The sequence below is a fragment of the Mus pahari genome, chromosome 2 (genome assembly GCF_900095145.1).
Source record: "Mus pahari chromosome 2, PAHARI_EIJ_v1.1, whole genome shotgun sequence".
In the NCBI taxonomy this organism is placed as follows: Eukaryota; Metazoa; Chordata; class Mammalia; order Rodentia; family Muridae; genus Mus; species Mus pahari.
In genome coordinates, this window is record NC_034591.1 from 157,664,207 (window position 1) to 157,677,952 (window position 13,746).

General features: G+C 41.1%; 1 protein-coding gene across 14 annotated transcripts in view; it reads right to left on the reverse strand.

Annotated features, from left to right (window-relative positions):
* The window catches only part of C2cd5 (C2 calcium dependent domain containing 5), an 83,971-nt gene that overhangs the window by 62,266 nt on the left and 7,959 nt on the right, over positions 1–13,746 (reverse strand). For 13 of the 14 annotated variants that reach the window (XM_021191810.1, XM_021191808.1, XM_021191811.1 and 10 more), the window contains exons 3-7: positions 12,783–12,869; positions 5,333–5,504; positions 3,477–3,572; positions 2,100–2,255; positions 553–751 (exon numbers count right to left, since the gene is read on the reverse strand). In XM_021191810.1, coding sequence (XP_021047469.1) covers positions 553–751; positions 2,100–2,255; positions 3,477–3,572; positions 5,333–5,504; positions 12,783–12,869 — 710 coding nt within the window. The remainder of the gene's footprint in view (positions 1–552; positions 752–2,099; positions 2,256–3,476; positions 3,573–5,332; positions 5,505–12,782; positions 12,870–13,746) is intronic. The other variant, XM_021191812.1, reaches the window with a different exon arrangement.

A 13,746-nucleotide genomic window follows, 5' to 3' on the forward strand; every position in this document is an offset into this window, starting at 1 on the left:
TGAGAGAGAGAGAGAGAGAGAGAGAGAGACAGAGACAGAGACAGAGACAGAGAGACAGAGAGACAGAGAGACAGAGAGACAGAGAGACAGACAGAGTCTAAACTACCTGGTCTTTCAGAGAAAAGTTTGCTTAACTATGCACAGTGCTGAGCCCCTCTATCCCAGCTCTTGTAAAGCTAAAGATAGTTTAAAGCCAAGAATGTTGGATCAAGGTTGTATTTTTTATGAACTGCCTGCACATGGTAGACACTGGAGCCTGAGAACCTTATACAGGACAACCTGCAGTCTTCTTTACACATTGCCAACAGTAAATATAGTTACAGCTAAGCGTCTCCTAGAGAGGAAAGCAAGTTCATAAAACAGGACATAAATATTCATCTTTTTATGCTTTAGATAAATGATGTCTAAAGATCTGAAATATTTAAGAAAAATCACACAAGTAAAAATTGTATGTTGAACACTGCTACCAGAAGGTGAAAGCAAACGGAGCTTGCAGGTAAGATAGAAAGCCCCTGGGAAGCCGCTCACTGCCGCTCACGGCCTCATACTTACTCTTTCAGTTCTCTGGATGGGGAGCTGCATGCAGGAAGGAACGCTGCTGGGCTGCTCAGCTTATCCAGAGTGCATGCCGTTCCTATGGCTCGGACCACTAACCCAGACTCGCCCTCCAGGTCAAAGCACTGCAAGTACCCAACAACTGCATTTCCTCTCATCTCGAGGACTTTCAAGCCAATCTTTCTCTGTAATTCACCTACAGAAAGAAAGAGACTCATTAGCAACTTCATACTTCTGTATTATATGCAGAAAAGGAAGGCTATAATAGCAATATAAAAACAAAAGAGTTTAAAAATCACGGATTCTCAGGATTTGATGAGGCTCCTTGAGGGGGAGGTAAGATGCTACTGGCTACCAGCTGAAGCATGGTGAGGAAATGCTCACTCATCCATCCATGCACCTCAGTGAGAAATGCTGTGAGTTCTGCACTGTGTGCTGGCACTCTTCATGTCAAGGTGTTAGACAGCTGGATGAACCAGAAAGACATGCTCCAAATTCAGGGAATGGAGATACAATTCAATGACTCAAGTTCTGCTGTGCAAGCATGAGGACCTGATTTCAGTGTGTGTGTGTGTGTGTGTGTACACAAACTCCCAGCAGCAGAGTCCTCTGGCCAACTGATGAGTTCCAGGTTCAGTGAGAGACTCTGCCTCTAAAACATGAAGTGGAAAGTGATCAAGAAAACAAAGGAACAGATGTTAACCTCTGGCCCACACATACACACACATGCACATATACACTCACACAACAGAGCAAGTTCCACATCTACTGGCACATATCTACTGCTAGTCAGGCAAGTAGCAGAGAAGGTCAGAAGGCTACATAGTCAGTTCTCAAGGCAGGGCTGTGCACAGGGAACATGTGAGCAAAGATACACGGCTTGCCTAAGCTGCGATTCCAAACAATGTGAAGGAGGAAACTACAACTGCTCCCTGCTCTGAGCTCCTTCCAATCTACAGAATTCATCTCTTACATAATACCACCTATAACATAATGTCCTTTTGCTATCCAGTTAAGAGAAATTTCAAGGGGCCAGGCAAACAGCTCAGTCAGAAAAGTGTTTATAGTACAGTAAAGACCAGAGCTCAATTACCAGATACCATGGTTTTGGTTTTGGTTCTCATATTTGTAATCAGAACACTGAGGAATGGATTCCTGGAGACCAATTAGTCAGTCAAACTAGCCTGGTGAGTTTCAGACCAGAGCAAAACCATGTTTTAAAAAGAAAAAAACAAAGGGTTTTTGTTTTGTTTTGTTTTGTTTTTTAACAGACAGTGATTGAGGAATACTTAAGGTTGTTTTCTGGCCTCCACAACGACACACATACCTATGTGTTCACCTGTTCACACACACACACAGACACACACATCTGATTTAGATCTCTACTTGTTAAAAGTGTTCAACAGCTTGATGGAATAGTGCCTGGGGTAAGGAATCAACACTTAAAATTCACAACCTTTGTTGCAAATTTTCAAGGGCGACGTGAAAGGAAAGTGGAGATTTAAGACTAAGCCAATCAACAGTACGGGAGCTTTCTGGGGCACCTGACATTAAGGAGATGAGTCTCTGCCTGGCTTCGTTCGACGCCCTTGGTGTGCGGATTCGATCAATCCACTGATACTCGGGATCCTCATTGACCACAAGTTCTTCTACAAATCCATGGATTACCACAGCTCGGTAGCATTTTGGAATAGATGTTGCTGTTAAAATAAATTAGTTATTATCCTTTAATAAATCACAAAGCCAAACTTAAATCTTTAAAACATATACATATAAACAAATGAAATAAAAGTATCCATCCAGCTTTTATGTTTTAGATCTAATGCAAGAATATGTACTATAAAACCTCAATGCAATTATGAGTTCTCAGAGAACCTGTTAGATCTGTTTTATCCTAAAAATAATTTCCTGCCATCAGACCTCTCACTTTTCTCACATAAGAATAACAAATGTAAACTGTACTTTCATGATTCAGAAAATAGCTAGACATTAAATAGAAAATCAAAATACCACAGTAACACATGAATCTATACAAGTTAAAAATAAATTTAAGTCTATGGAAACAAAATGAACACTGGCTAGCCAATGCAAACACGAAGGCAGAGTGTCTTTCCATCTCACACTGCAGCCCCTCCGTGAACATGCTGATGAGTCCCACAGACCTGCTATTCCTAGCAGCATCCATGGCCAGACAAGCAACTGGTACAGTAGTCACAGTACTCAGTACTGTGTACACAGTACACAGATGCACTTGAGTAGTCACAGTACTCAGTACTGTGTACACAGTACACAGATGCACTTGAGACTCACTGAAATACATGTATGGCTGCATTTAAGAAGGATCTAGTCAGATTCAGAAGGGGGAATATTCATACCAGTCTCTCGGAAAATGTATTCACATGCTGATGATGACTACTTGGGAATGCTCCACCCACTAACAGAGCAGAACTACACATGCCACTGTCCTGGGGTCTCACCGGTGCAGGTGCACTGGTCCACAGTGCTGTCCCTCACTCAGCGTGCTATATGACAGCAAATGCCTCAGGGGGTTCCTAACAACAATTTCTAAGAACTTGTAAAAACTAGACATCATTTACTCTTATACAAAATAAACAGTCCCAGCTACAGAAATTTAACATTTTTTTCTCTTATATCAAAACCAAACTCTAACACTTTTTCAACTAATCCTTCTATTAGTTTTCCATATTTAAAAATTACTGCCGGGTGGTGGTGGCACACGCCTTTAATCCTAGCACTTGGGAGGCAGAGGCAGGCGGATTTCTGAGTTCAAGGTCAGCCTGGTCTACAAAGTGAGTTCCAGGACAGCCAGGCCTATACAGAGAAACCCTGTCTTGAAAAAACCACACACACAAAAAAAATTACTAATTTTTTCTGTTAAACAAGACAATGTATTTACTTACTGCAAAAGAATTTTACTCCACATGAAGACTGTCTGAATCTGTTTAAATCATTGAAGAGGTCTACTTTAACAACAACATTGATTTCTCCACGGATACCTACAGATTTAAAAAAGAAAATCAAGTTTCTAAGTTGAGAAAATGTACAATGAAATCGTGACACAAACAGATGCAACTACTGCTCCTCAGGTAATGTCTGGTCATAAATGCACGGCTAGTCGTGTTTTAGTCTCACTCCCCATAGGTCCCTCGGTACACTAACTAAGGTTGAGCGTGAGGCAACCTGAGAAAAGCACTGTGTCCACAATTACCTACTGGCTCATCCATGAGAGCTACGACTATCTGAGGCATGAAGTCCCACTTTAAGGGACTGCAGTGGTGGAAGGTCTTGGTGAGCCCCAGGACATGACCCAGTGAGCTCATTCCTACAGTAGCACCGTCCTCGTTTGAAAGAAGAAAACAATATGTAAGTAAGGTTTACAAACTTACATAGTGCTGGTAACTAACAAAAGGAAGGGCAAGAATAAGTCAGCTCTCAGTGTCACCAAGGATATACTCCTCCGCCACGTGGACTCTGATTTAACATGAGAGTTTATCCATGAACTTTCAGAACACACTGCAATAAAGAAACGGCCCCGCCCTGCTGCTGAACATTTACTGACTGCCTGGGCTTGACTGTCCTCTTCTCTTAACAACTTCTAAGGAAAGCCTCCAGATTTACTAAAACAAGAAGGGAGATTTCAAACACAGAGCCCGTATTAAGCCAATTATAATCAACCTTTAATGTTAAATGTTGGGAAACTATTTCATGCACATAGCTGTTCATGGCTTTCATCTGGGTCCATGTCTAGCTCCTTAGGATCACTGACTGGCTAATAAATTCCAGGTATTTCCTATGTCCACCTCTCCAGCTCTGGTATCACAGAAGATGCCATGTTCACACAAGGCTGTTAGGGATAGGAATTCACGCTCTTTTTCCACTTAGATTAGCAAGTATCAGGGTTTTTTGGTCATAGAATCCCTTTACATTCTAAAGATTACTGAGAATTTCAAGGAATTTTTATACATTTTTATAAATTTTGCCAATATGTATCATAATAAAATTAAGGTTGCCAAGTTTTAAAAATTTAATCATTCATTGATTTCTTTACTCATAAAAAATGAGCTTGAACTTTTTATAAAAATAGCTATTTTCTAAAACAATTTTTGTAAATCTCTGTCTCACTTCTGCTCTACATGTCATAACTCCTCTAAAGCGCGTGAGGAACTGAATAGAACCATGAATAACATGAACACTGTGAAGAAAATAGCTCTCAACTCTTTGTGAATTGAGAGCTATTTTCTTCACAGAAGCCCACAACAGCAAAGCAGGGCTTCGCATGTTCCTAGCCTCCGACTCACAGTGTTTCTACTAAGCCTCCCAAATACTGGGACTAAAAGCATGCACCATCATCTCTGGATAAGGATCAGCTTTAAATAACAAAATTAGAAAACATATTTTAAAAATATAGACTACCAATACATGGTTATTCTGACTTTACTTTTTCTTTTCTTGCTTTTGTCAGTGCTAGAGACCATCCCAGAGTATAATGCTGGCTAGGAAATGCTCCAGCAAAGCCACCCCACCTCGAGAGACAGCTTTTAAATGACACAACTCCTTTGTCTGCCACACAGGAGCCAGCAGGCAGTTTAACTGCTCAGAAAAATGGTGATTCTCTCAGCAACATTTGGTTACTTGTCTATTTTTCAAGATGTCTTTTAGAAATATGATGTTAAAAAGAACAGTGTAGTACAAATGTCCTTCAGATAAACAGAGAAAACCAAGCTGCATTTCATTTCCTTCTAGTGTCGCTCCTTACCATGTATGGTGTCATAAATTGGGAACCACCCTGAGATGACTGTGGCAGCTTCACTATACAGTAAAGGGTCGATGTCAATGTACACTTTGCCAATAGCATCATTTGCACTGTAAGTATCGTGGTCAAGTACTGTGATCTGCAGAGGTTCATCTTGTAAATCTTCATCATCCACCTAAAAGCACACCCTGAAATTAAATCTTAAACCTTTGAAACCTTAAGCATCACAAAGCTATGCACTACTAAACCATAAAGGGATCTTAGGGATTATCTTTAAGGACAGAGGGAGAGATATTAGCAAACACAAGCACAAAAATCAGTGGCAGAGCATGTGAGGCATACAGCAAGCACAAGGCCCTGGATGCAATTCCAGAATAGCAAGAAGTAAGAACTTCCTCAGAAATGTGTGTGTGTGTGAATGTGTGCGGCTGTGAGTGTGTGTGTGCCTGTGCCCATGTGTAAAAGAAACTGGGGAAGAGGAGGATAGGGTCTTTCTGTAAAGCCTAGGCTGTCCTGGAACTCAATAGATAGACCAAGATGGGCTCTACCTCAGCTTCCCCAGTGGTAGGATTAAAGACATGTGCCAACATGCCTGGTTTCTCAGAAATATTTTAAATGTTTAGATATTATCAAACATAATAGCATATGCATAGCAATATGTCCCATTAAAAAGATTACATTTCCCAGCCTCTCTTGCAAGTAGTAAGTTCTAAGTGCAACTAGTACCCAGAGCTTGGTAAAGTGGGAGCCTCTTAAAGGGAGCCATCCCCTGGGAACCTTTGGAGAAAGGAAGAACAGTTTCTACAACTGAGTCCCTTTGCAGAAAGCTCAGACACAGAGAAGCTACTCAGAAGTGGTTCTTTGGAGACACACGGGCACATCCCACAGGGAGATCATTAGGAATGGTAACTACTGTCTGCCATGCCAATGTCACAAGTGGATTCCTTATTGGCTGTGAGCTGAGCCACAAGTATAGCAGCAGCTTGTTTTGTTCTATTATTTGAGACAGGGTTTCATTGTAGTCCTGGCTGTCCTGGAACTTGTCTGCAGATCAGGCTGGCCTCGAACTCACAGAGATCCTCTTGCCTCTGCCTCCCAAGCACTGGATTAAAGGCGTGTGCTAGCACTGCCCAGCTTAGCAGCTTTCCAACTTGCATTTTGTTTCCTTAGTATATGTGGTGTTTGAATAAGGATAGCATTGCTTCTCAGCCTTTTGGCTAAAATCAAGTGTTGAATAAGGATGGCTCCCATATATCTGAATGTTTAGTCATCAGGGAGTGGCACTATTGAAAAGGATTAAGAGGTGTGACCATTTTAGAGGAAGTGTGAGTGTATGGGGGGAGGGGGGTCTGAGATTTCAAAAGTCCATGCCAGGTGTAGTCTGGCTGAGTCTGCCCCCCGCCCCCGCCTGTGATCTGGATGTAGCTCCACTACTTTTTCAGAACCATGCCTGCTCTCACATAATAATAATGGACTAAGACTCTGAAACTGTAAGCAAGCCCCCAGTTAAATGCCTTTTTTAAAAATAAGTTTAGAAATAGAACAGTGACTAAGACAGAAGTTGTTACCAGGGGAAGGGTATTGCTGTGCCAGGCCTTACCATGCTGCTTATTGGCAGAATGTAGACTTTGAGGCGTTGGACTAGGAAAGAAGCTGAACACTTGAAGTGGCATGGGTCATGCTAGTGTGAGCAAGGAAGACAGAGGTTCTGTGAGCAATGTAGATCATGATGGCCTAGCTCAAGAGGTTTCAGAGAAAAATACTAGTAAGTAATCTAGAGACCATTCTTGTGATATTTTGGCAAAGAATGTGGCTGCTTTCTGCCCTTGTTGGAAAAAAATCTGTCAGGGCTAAATTGAGGATCAATATAGCATTGGCAGAAGAAATTTCAAGACAGTCTAGTATTGACTCTGTCCTGTGGTTATTAGAGATCATTCTTATACATATCTATAATGAAAAGGAGCAAGCTAAAGAAGGAAAAAAATGTATGGCTTGAGGAGAAAAGGAGCACCAGGAAGTGTAATGGAGCTAAATTCACTGCACAAAGAAAGAAAAAGTTTAAACAAAGCCAGATAGTGGTAGTGCGTGTCTTTAATCCCTGCACCAGGGAGGCAGAGGCGGGCAGATCTCTGAGTTTAAAGCCAGCCTAGTCTACAGAGTAAATTCCAGGATTGTCAAGACTACACAGAGAAACTCTGTTAGGGGTTGGGAGGAGGGAAAGGAAGACTGATGCTAAATGGAATAACGAGTGGTGACCTCAACTCAGCTTCCAACTTGTGAAAAGTAATGCAGACAAGCTTAAGGAGTGAAGGCAAGCTGATGAGGATGCCTTTGAAGGAGGGAACCGTGTTCCAGCCCCAGCAAGCAGAACTTGGTAGCTTTAACCATGTGATTCAGGTTTTAGAGTCAGGGATACGAGAGGTGCTGAGGCCAGGTATGTATGGGGTGCCCTCCCATGAAGGCCTAGAGAGGCCATAACATGAAGTTGCATAGGTAAAGCCTAGATTGTGGTAAAGACCCCTAAGATGTTAGAGATGCCAGAGTCTGTTAAGCTTTGGTCTTTAGTTTTTATTGTAATCTAAATTTTGGCCCCCAAGGCCTGGTTACCTCCATGGACAAGAATGTCTGAACGTACACAAGTAATGCTATATAAACTTGTCCCCCAAGCTATCCCTGATTGGTGAATGATGATGCCTACAACCTATAGCTGGGCAGAAGGGAGATGGGGGGATGGAGGGAAGGTCCTTAGGTTCCCAGACTTGGGGTCTGAGGAGAGCACAAGGAGAGGGAAGAAGGTGAAAAAAGAAGAAGCTGCCATGGGCTAAGAATCTTCAAGTGGTGGCCATGTGGGCTGGCTGGCTGGAGTTAAGAGCAGCCCAGATGAAACATGGCATATTATATAAAAGGATTACTGGCTGGGAAATAGAGTAGCACAGAGTATAAATATCTGCCCAACTCTTGTGTTGATTAAAGCTTATTATAAATATAAAGGTTGTGTGTGTCTTTTATCTGGGAACTAAACGGTCAAAGACGGGGTAGAAACCCTAGATTAGGATTAAAAATATTCAACCACAAGAGTTATGGGATACCTGCCTGGGAGAGCTATAGACGAGGTGTGGAACCAGCCCAACAAAGAGAAGGATGGTGCAGTCGACAAAGCTGCAAGCTGAGATTTGAAGCGTGTTTTGGTATTACATGGAGAGGTAGAGTTTGGAGTGTGCCCAGCTGGTTTTGGTATCGCTTTCGTCCAGTATTTGCTCACTGCGCTCCCTTTCCACCGTCTTGGAATGATGATGTATAATCTGTGCATTGTGTGTTAGAGTATATGATCTGCCTTTTCATTTTACCAGGTAAGAGTTAATAGACTGCCATGAGTTTCAAAAGAGACTTCGAACCCTGAACCCTGCATGTTTAAAGAGTGTTAAGGCAGTAACATCTGTGGGGACTTTTGAGACTGGACTGAATACATCTTTGCATTATGATATGGCTACAAGCCTATGGGGGCTCTGGAGTAGAATGTGGTATTTTGAATAAGAATGGCCCCCAGTGGGGCTGGTGAGATGGCTCAGCGGTTGGTTAAGAGCACTGACTGCTCTTCCAAAGGTCCTAAGTTCAAATACCAGCAACCACATGGTAGCTCACAACCATCCGTAACAAAAATCTGACGCCCTCTTCTGGAGTGTCTGAAGACAGCTACAGTGTACACACATATAACAAATAAATAAATAAATCTTTAAAAAAAGAAAAAAAAAAAGAATGGCCCAGTGGCCCATATATTTGAATACTTAATCACTAGGGAGTGGTACTATTTGCAATGATTAACAAGATTAGGAAATGTAAGCTTGTTGAAGGGATTATGTCAACGGGGTTGGGCTTTAAGGTTTCAAGCCCATGCCAGGCATGGTTCATCTCTCTCTGCTTGTGGATAACGATGTAGTTCCAACACCATATATGCTCCTATCATGATGATAATGGACTAAACCTCTGAAACTGTAAGCTAACCCTGAATTAAATGCTTTAAGTGTTGCCTTAGTCAGGGTATCTCTTCACAGCAACAACACAGTGACTAAGACAGCATGCCTAGACTATTCATGCCTGTATATTACCTGAAGAACACAAGTGTCTCAAAATGCCAATATTCAAACCAATCTAATGCCTAACTGATTTAAGAGTAATACCCAGCTTCACTACTGCCACACAAGACCTTCCTGTATGAACACAGAATTACAGCCACCCCAATGCACCTCTGAAAAGATACACACTGAGGAAAATAAAGCTCAAAATGGGTAGCATGAGTGAAGACATGGGTAAATTAACAAGTACCAAGAATAGGCCTTCCATTCTCTCCCATCAGACCTTGGCATTTCACAGCATCCTGGTGTGTATCTCACATACAGCATCTTCTTTTGACTTTTAAGATTTTTGTGAGGGTGTGGCATATGGGTGTGGGCATGGACATGTGTGTATATGTGTGTTCATGTGTGTGTGTTTAAGATGTCTTGTGTGTGGTATGTGTGTTTATATACACATGCATATATGAATACATGTGCCCATAGAGGCCAGAAAACTGCACTGGATCCTCAGAAATTCTCAAAGCAGTTGTGAGCTGCCCACACATGAAAGCCAGGTACCGAATGGTTCTCTGGAAAATCAGCCAGTCGTTGTAACCACTGGGCCATCTCTCCAGCACCTGGTTGACTTGTAAACTAAAAAGAGAGTCTTAGCTCTCATCAATAGACAAATAAGTCTCTTAACAAATAAAAATTAGCCAGGTGTGGTGGCGCACGCCTTTGATCCCAGCCCTTGGGAGGCAGAGGCAGGCGGATTTCTGAGTTCAAGGCCAGCCTGGTCTACAGAGTGAGTTCCAGGACAGCCAGGACTACACAGAGAAACCCTGCCTCGAAAACAAAACAAAAAAGAAAAAGAAAATACCCAAATTACTATAAGCACAAGAAAGAAATTGGCCAGCCTCTTACATCATACATGATATTCTCAGAAGAAAACACAGGAAGGGGATTTGTGATACCAAAAGCATAAACAGCAACATGAATCTGTATGTACCAAACTTCATTAAAAAAAAAATCTGTACATCAAAAAAAAGTATCAAGGGCTGGTGAGATGGCTCAGTGGGTAAGAGCACCCAACTGCTCTTCCAAAGGTGCAGAGTTCAAATCCCAGCAACCACATGGTGACTCACAACCATCCTTAACAAGATCTGACTCCCTCTTCTGGCGTGTCTGAAGACAGCTACAGTGTACTTACATATAATAAATAAATAAATCTTTAAAAAAAAAAAAAAAGTATCAAGAAACTAGTCAGGGGCTGGAGAGATGGCTCAGCAGTTAAGAGCACTGACTGCTTTTCCAGAGGTTCTGAGTTCAAATCCCAGTAACCACATGGTAACTCACAACCATCTGTAATAGGATCTGATGCCCTCTTCCAGTGTGTCTGAGACAGCAACAGTGCACTCATATAAAATAAATAAATAAATAACTCTAAGAAAGAAAGAAAGAAAGAAAGAAAGAAAGAAAGAAAGAAAGAAAGAAAGAAAGAAAGAAAGGAAGGAAGAAACAAAGAAAGAAAGAAAGAAAGAAAGAAAGAAAGAAAGAAAGAAAGAAAGAAAGAAAGAAAGAAAGAAAGCAAGCAGTCAGTGATGGTACATGGCTTTAATCCCAGTACTCAGAAGGGCAGATCCTCGAGTTCAATGACAGTCTGGTCTAGAGAGTGAATTTCAGGATAGCCAGGGCTACACAAAGAAACCCAGTCTTGACAAAAAAAATAAAATAAAATAAAATAAAATAAAATAGGGCTGGTGAGATGGCTCAGTGGGTAAGAGCACCCGACTGCTCTTCTAAAGGTCATGAGTTCAAATCCCAGCAACCACATGATGGCTTACAACCATCCATAATGAGATCTGATGCTCTCTTGAATACAGCTGCAGTATAATTACATATAATAAATAAATAAATCATTAAAAAAAAAAAAAAAAAAAAAAGCACCCGACTGCTCTTCTGAAGATCCAAGTTCCAATCCCAGCAACCACATGGTGGCTCACAACTATCTGTAACAAAATCTGACTCCCTCTTCTGGAGTGTCTGAAGACATCTACAGTGTGCTTACATATAATAAATAAATAAATTTTTAAAAATAATAAAATAAAATAAAGTAAAACCTACTGAAGATCAGAAAGTATCTGCAAGTGGTATATAAGAATAAATATTAAAAATACATATAAAGACCTAAACTCAATCTCTAGCAAAATATACATATATATGAATGTATATGCAAATATATACACACATAAGTAATTTCTACAATTCAACAACAAAAAGATAAATAATTAAATTTAAAAATAAAGCCCAGGGGCTAGAAAGAGGCTCAGTGATTAAGAGCACTGGTTGCCCTTCCAGAGGACACAGGCTTAGCTCTCCAAGCCACCGTGCACATACATGGTGCTCACACACACAAGCAGGCAAAACACCCATATACATAAAAAAAAAATGAGTGAATGAATGAATGGATGGATGAGTAAAATGTAAAACAAGAAGTCTATAATCTCAGAAGTCTGAAATAGCAGCAGAAGAACCAGAAGTTCCAGGTCATCCTCGAATGCACGGTGAGTTATGTCCTAAGTAAATTCAAGGAAACAAGAAGCATCAGAAGCTACCTTAGGAGGCAGAGGCAGGTGGATTTCAGAGTTCAGGGCCAGCCTGGTCTACAGAGTGAGTTCCCAGACAGCCAAGGCTATACAGAGAAACCCTGTCTCAAAAAAACCAAAAAACAAAAACAAAAAAACAAAACAAAACAAAACAAAAAGCTACCAAGGTCAATAAAAAGAAGGGGATGGAAATTATGGCTCAAAGAATACAGTTTCTGTTTAGAGTAATAAAGTTTTGGAAATAGTAGTAATGTTTACAAAACACTATAAATGTACCTAATGCTACGGAGGTGTACCTAAAATGAAACTGTAAGAATGAACAAGCTGCAAGGGAGGCTGAGGCAGAAGGGTCTTAACTCAAGGCCAGCATGGATAATATTGCAAGGCCTGGCCTTGAAATTGAAAAGTGGTAGGAACCGAGCCTGGGATCAGATGCCTATAACCCAGCACTTGCAAAGCAGGAGCAGGAGGACCAAGAGCTCAGGGTCAATCTCAGCTCCATTATAGCTACAAAGTAGTTTAAAAAGACAAGACTGTGTTTGTTTCCGAGTCTGTGCATTGTGCTTTAGATCTGATATATGCTAGAGCCCAGAGAAAACAGGAACATAATGTCTATGAGGACACCATTTTTCATCAGTTTTGGCATAGATTTTAACTATGATGTAATGCTTCAAAACCAATCCTCCCAAATGAACAGAAGAAATGTCTCCCAGGCATACAAACTAGAATTCTTAAAGGAGAATGTGTTCTTTATCCTTCTGAGGAAAAGGGATCACACCCAAACCAACAGCTTACCTCAAATTTAAACCACTCCGAGTTCCACTGAGGATTGAGTGACTTGAGATACACATCTGTCTTAAAGGTTGTATTACCGAATTTTACCTAAAAAAAAAAAAAAAAGAAGAAACTATTCAAATATAACATCAAAAATAGTTAAAAATGCTAGGCTGGGAGTGGTGGCACATGCCTTTAATTCTAGCACTCAGGAGAGAAGTCAGATCTCTAAATTCGAAGCCAGTCTGGTCTGCATAGCAAGAGATTACCTAATGAGGAGGGGAGAAAGGATGGGTACTGGGCTAATAAATGCTAGTGGCAGATAAGCAGAGTGAGGATTAATAAAATAAGGGGAACAGATGAATATCCTAAAAGAAGGAAGAAGGGCTGATCTGCCCAGGTAAGCAAGTAGGATACAAGGCACAGGGATCACCTACTGGTCTACCTGAGCAGCTCCATAGAGAACAGAGAGCATGCATCATTACATCAGCACTGAGGGAGGAGTCAGTATGTCCACTTGAAGAACAGCTACAACAAAATCAGAAGGTAAGGACGACATAGGCTGCTCATCTAAGCAATCAAGATAAATAGGAAACTGAGAAAGGCATGTGCCAAATAAAGAACTAATTTCCCAATCTGTCACAATGAGCCAGGAGGGAGGGGTAGCACAGGCCTATAATTCCAGTACTTAGAAGGCTGAGTCAGGAGCCTTGCCAAGAGTTTGAGGCCAGCCTGTCCTACAGAGTAAATTCCAGGTTCGCAAAAAAATAAAAATAAAAAATAAATAAAAAAATTCTATCAACACAGTAGTCATGATTTTCACTTCTAGGTCTGCCACCATTACCAACAGTACAGAACACAAAGACAAGGCTACTTTACACAAAATGGCAAGGCTACTTTAAGTGAAAAGTCAGCACCTTTCAAGAAAAGAAATTAATTCTAGCCAGGCAGTGGTGGTGCACGCCTTTAATCCCAGCACTTGGGA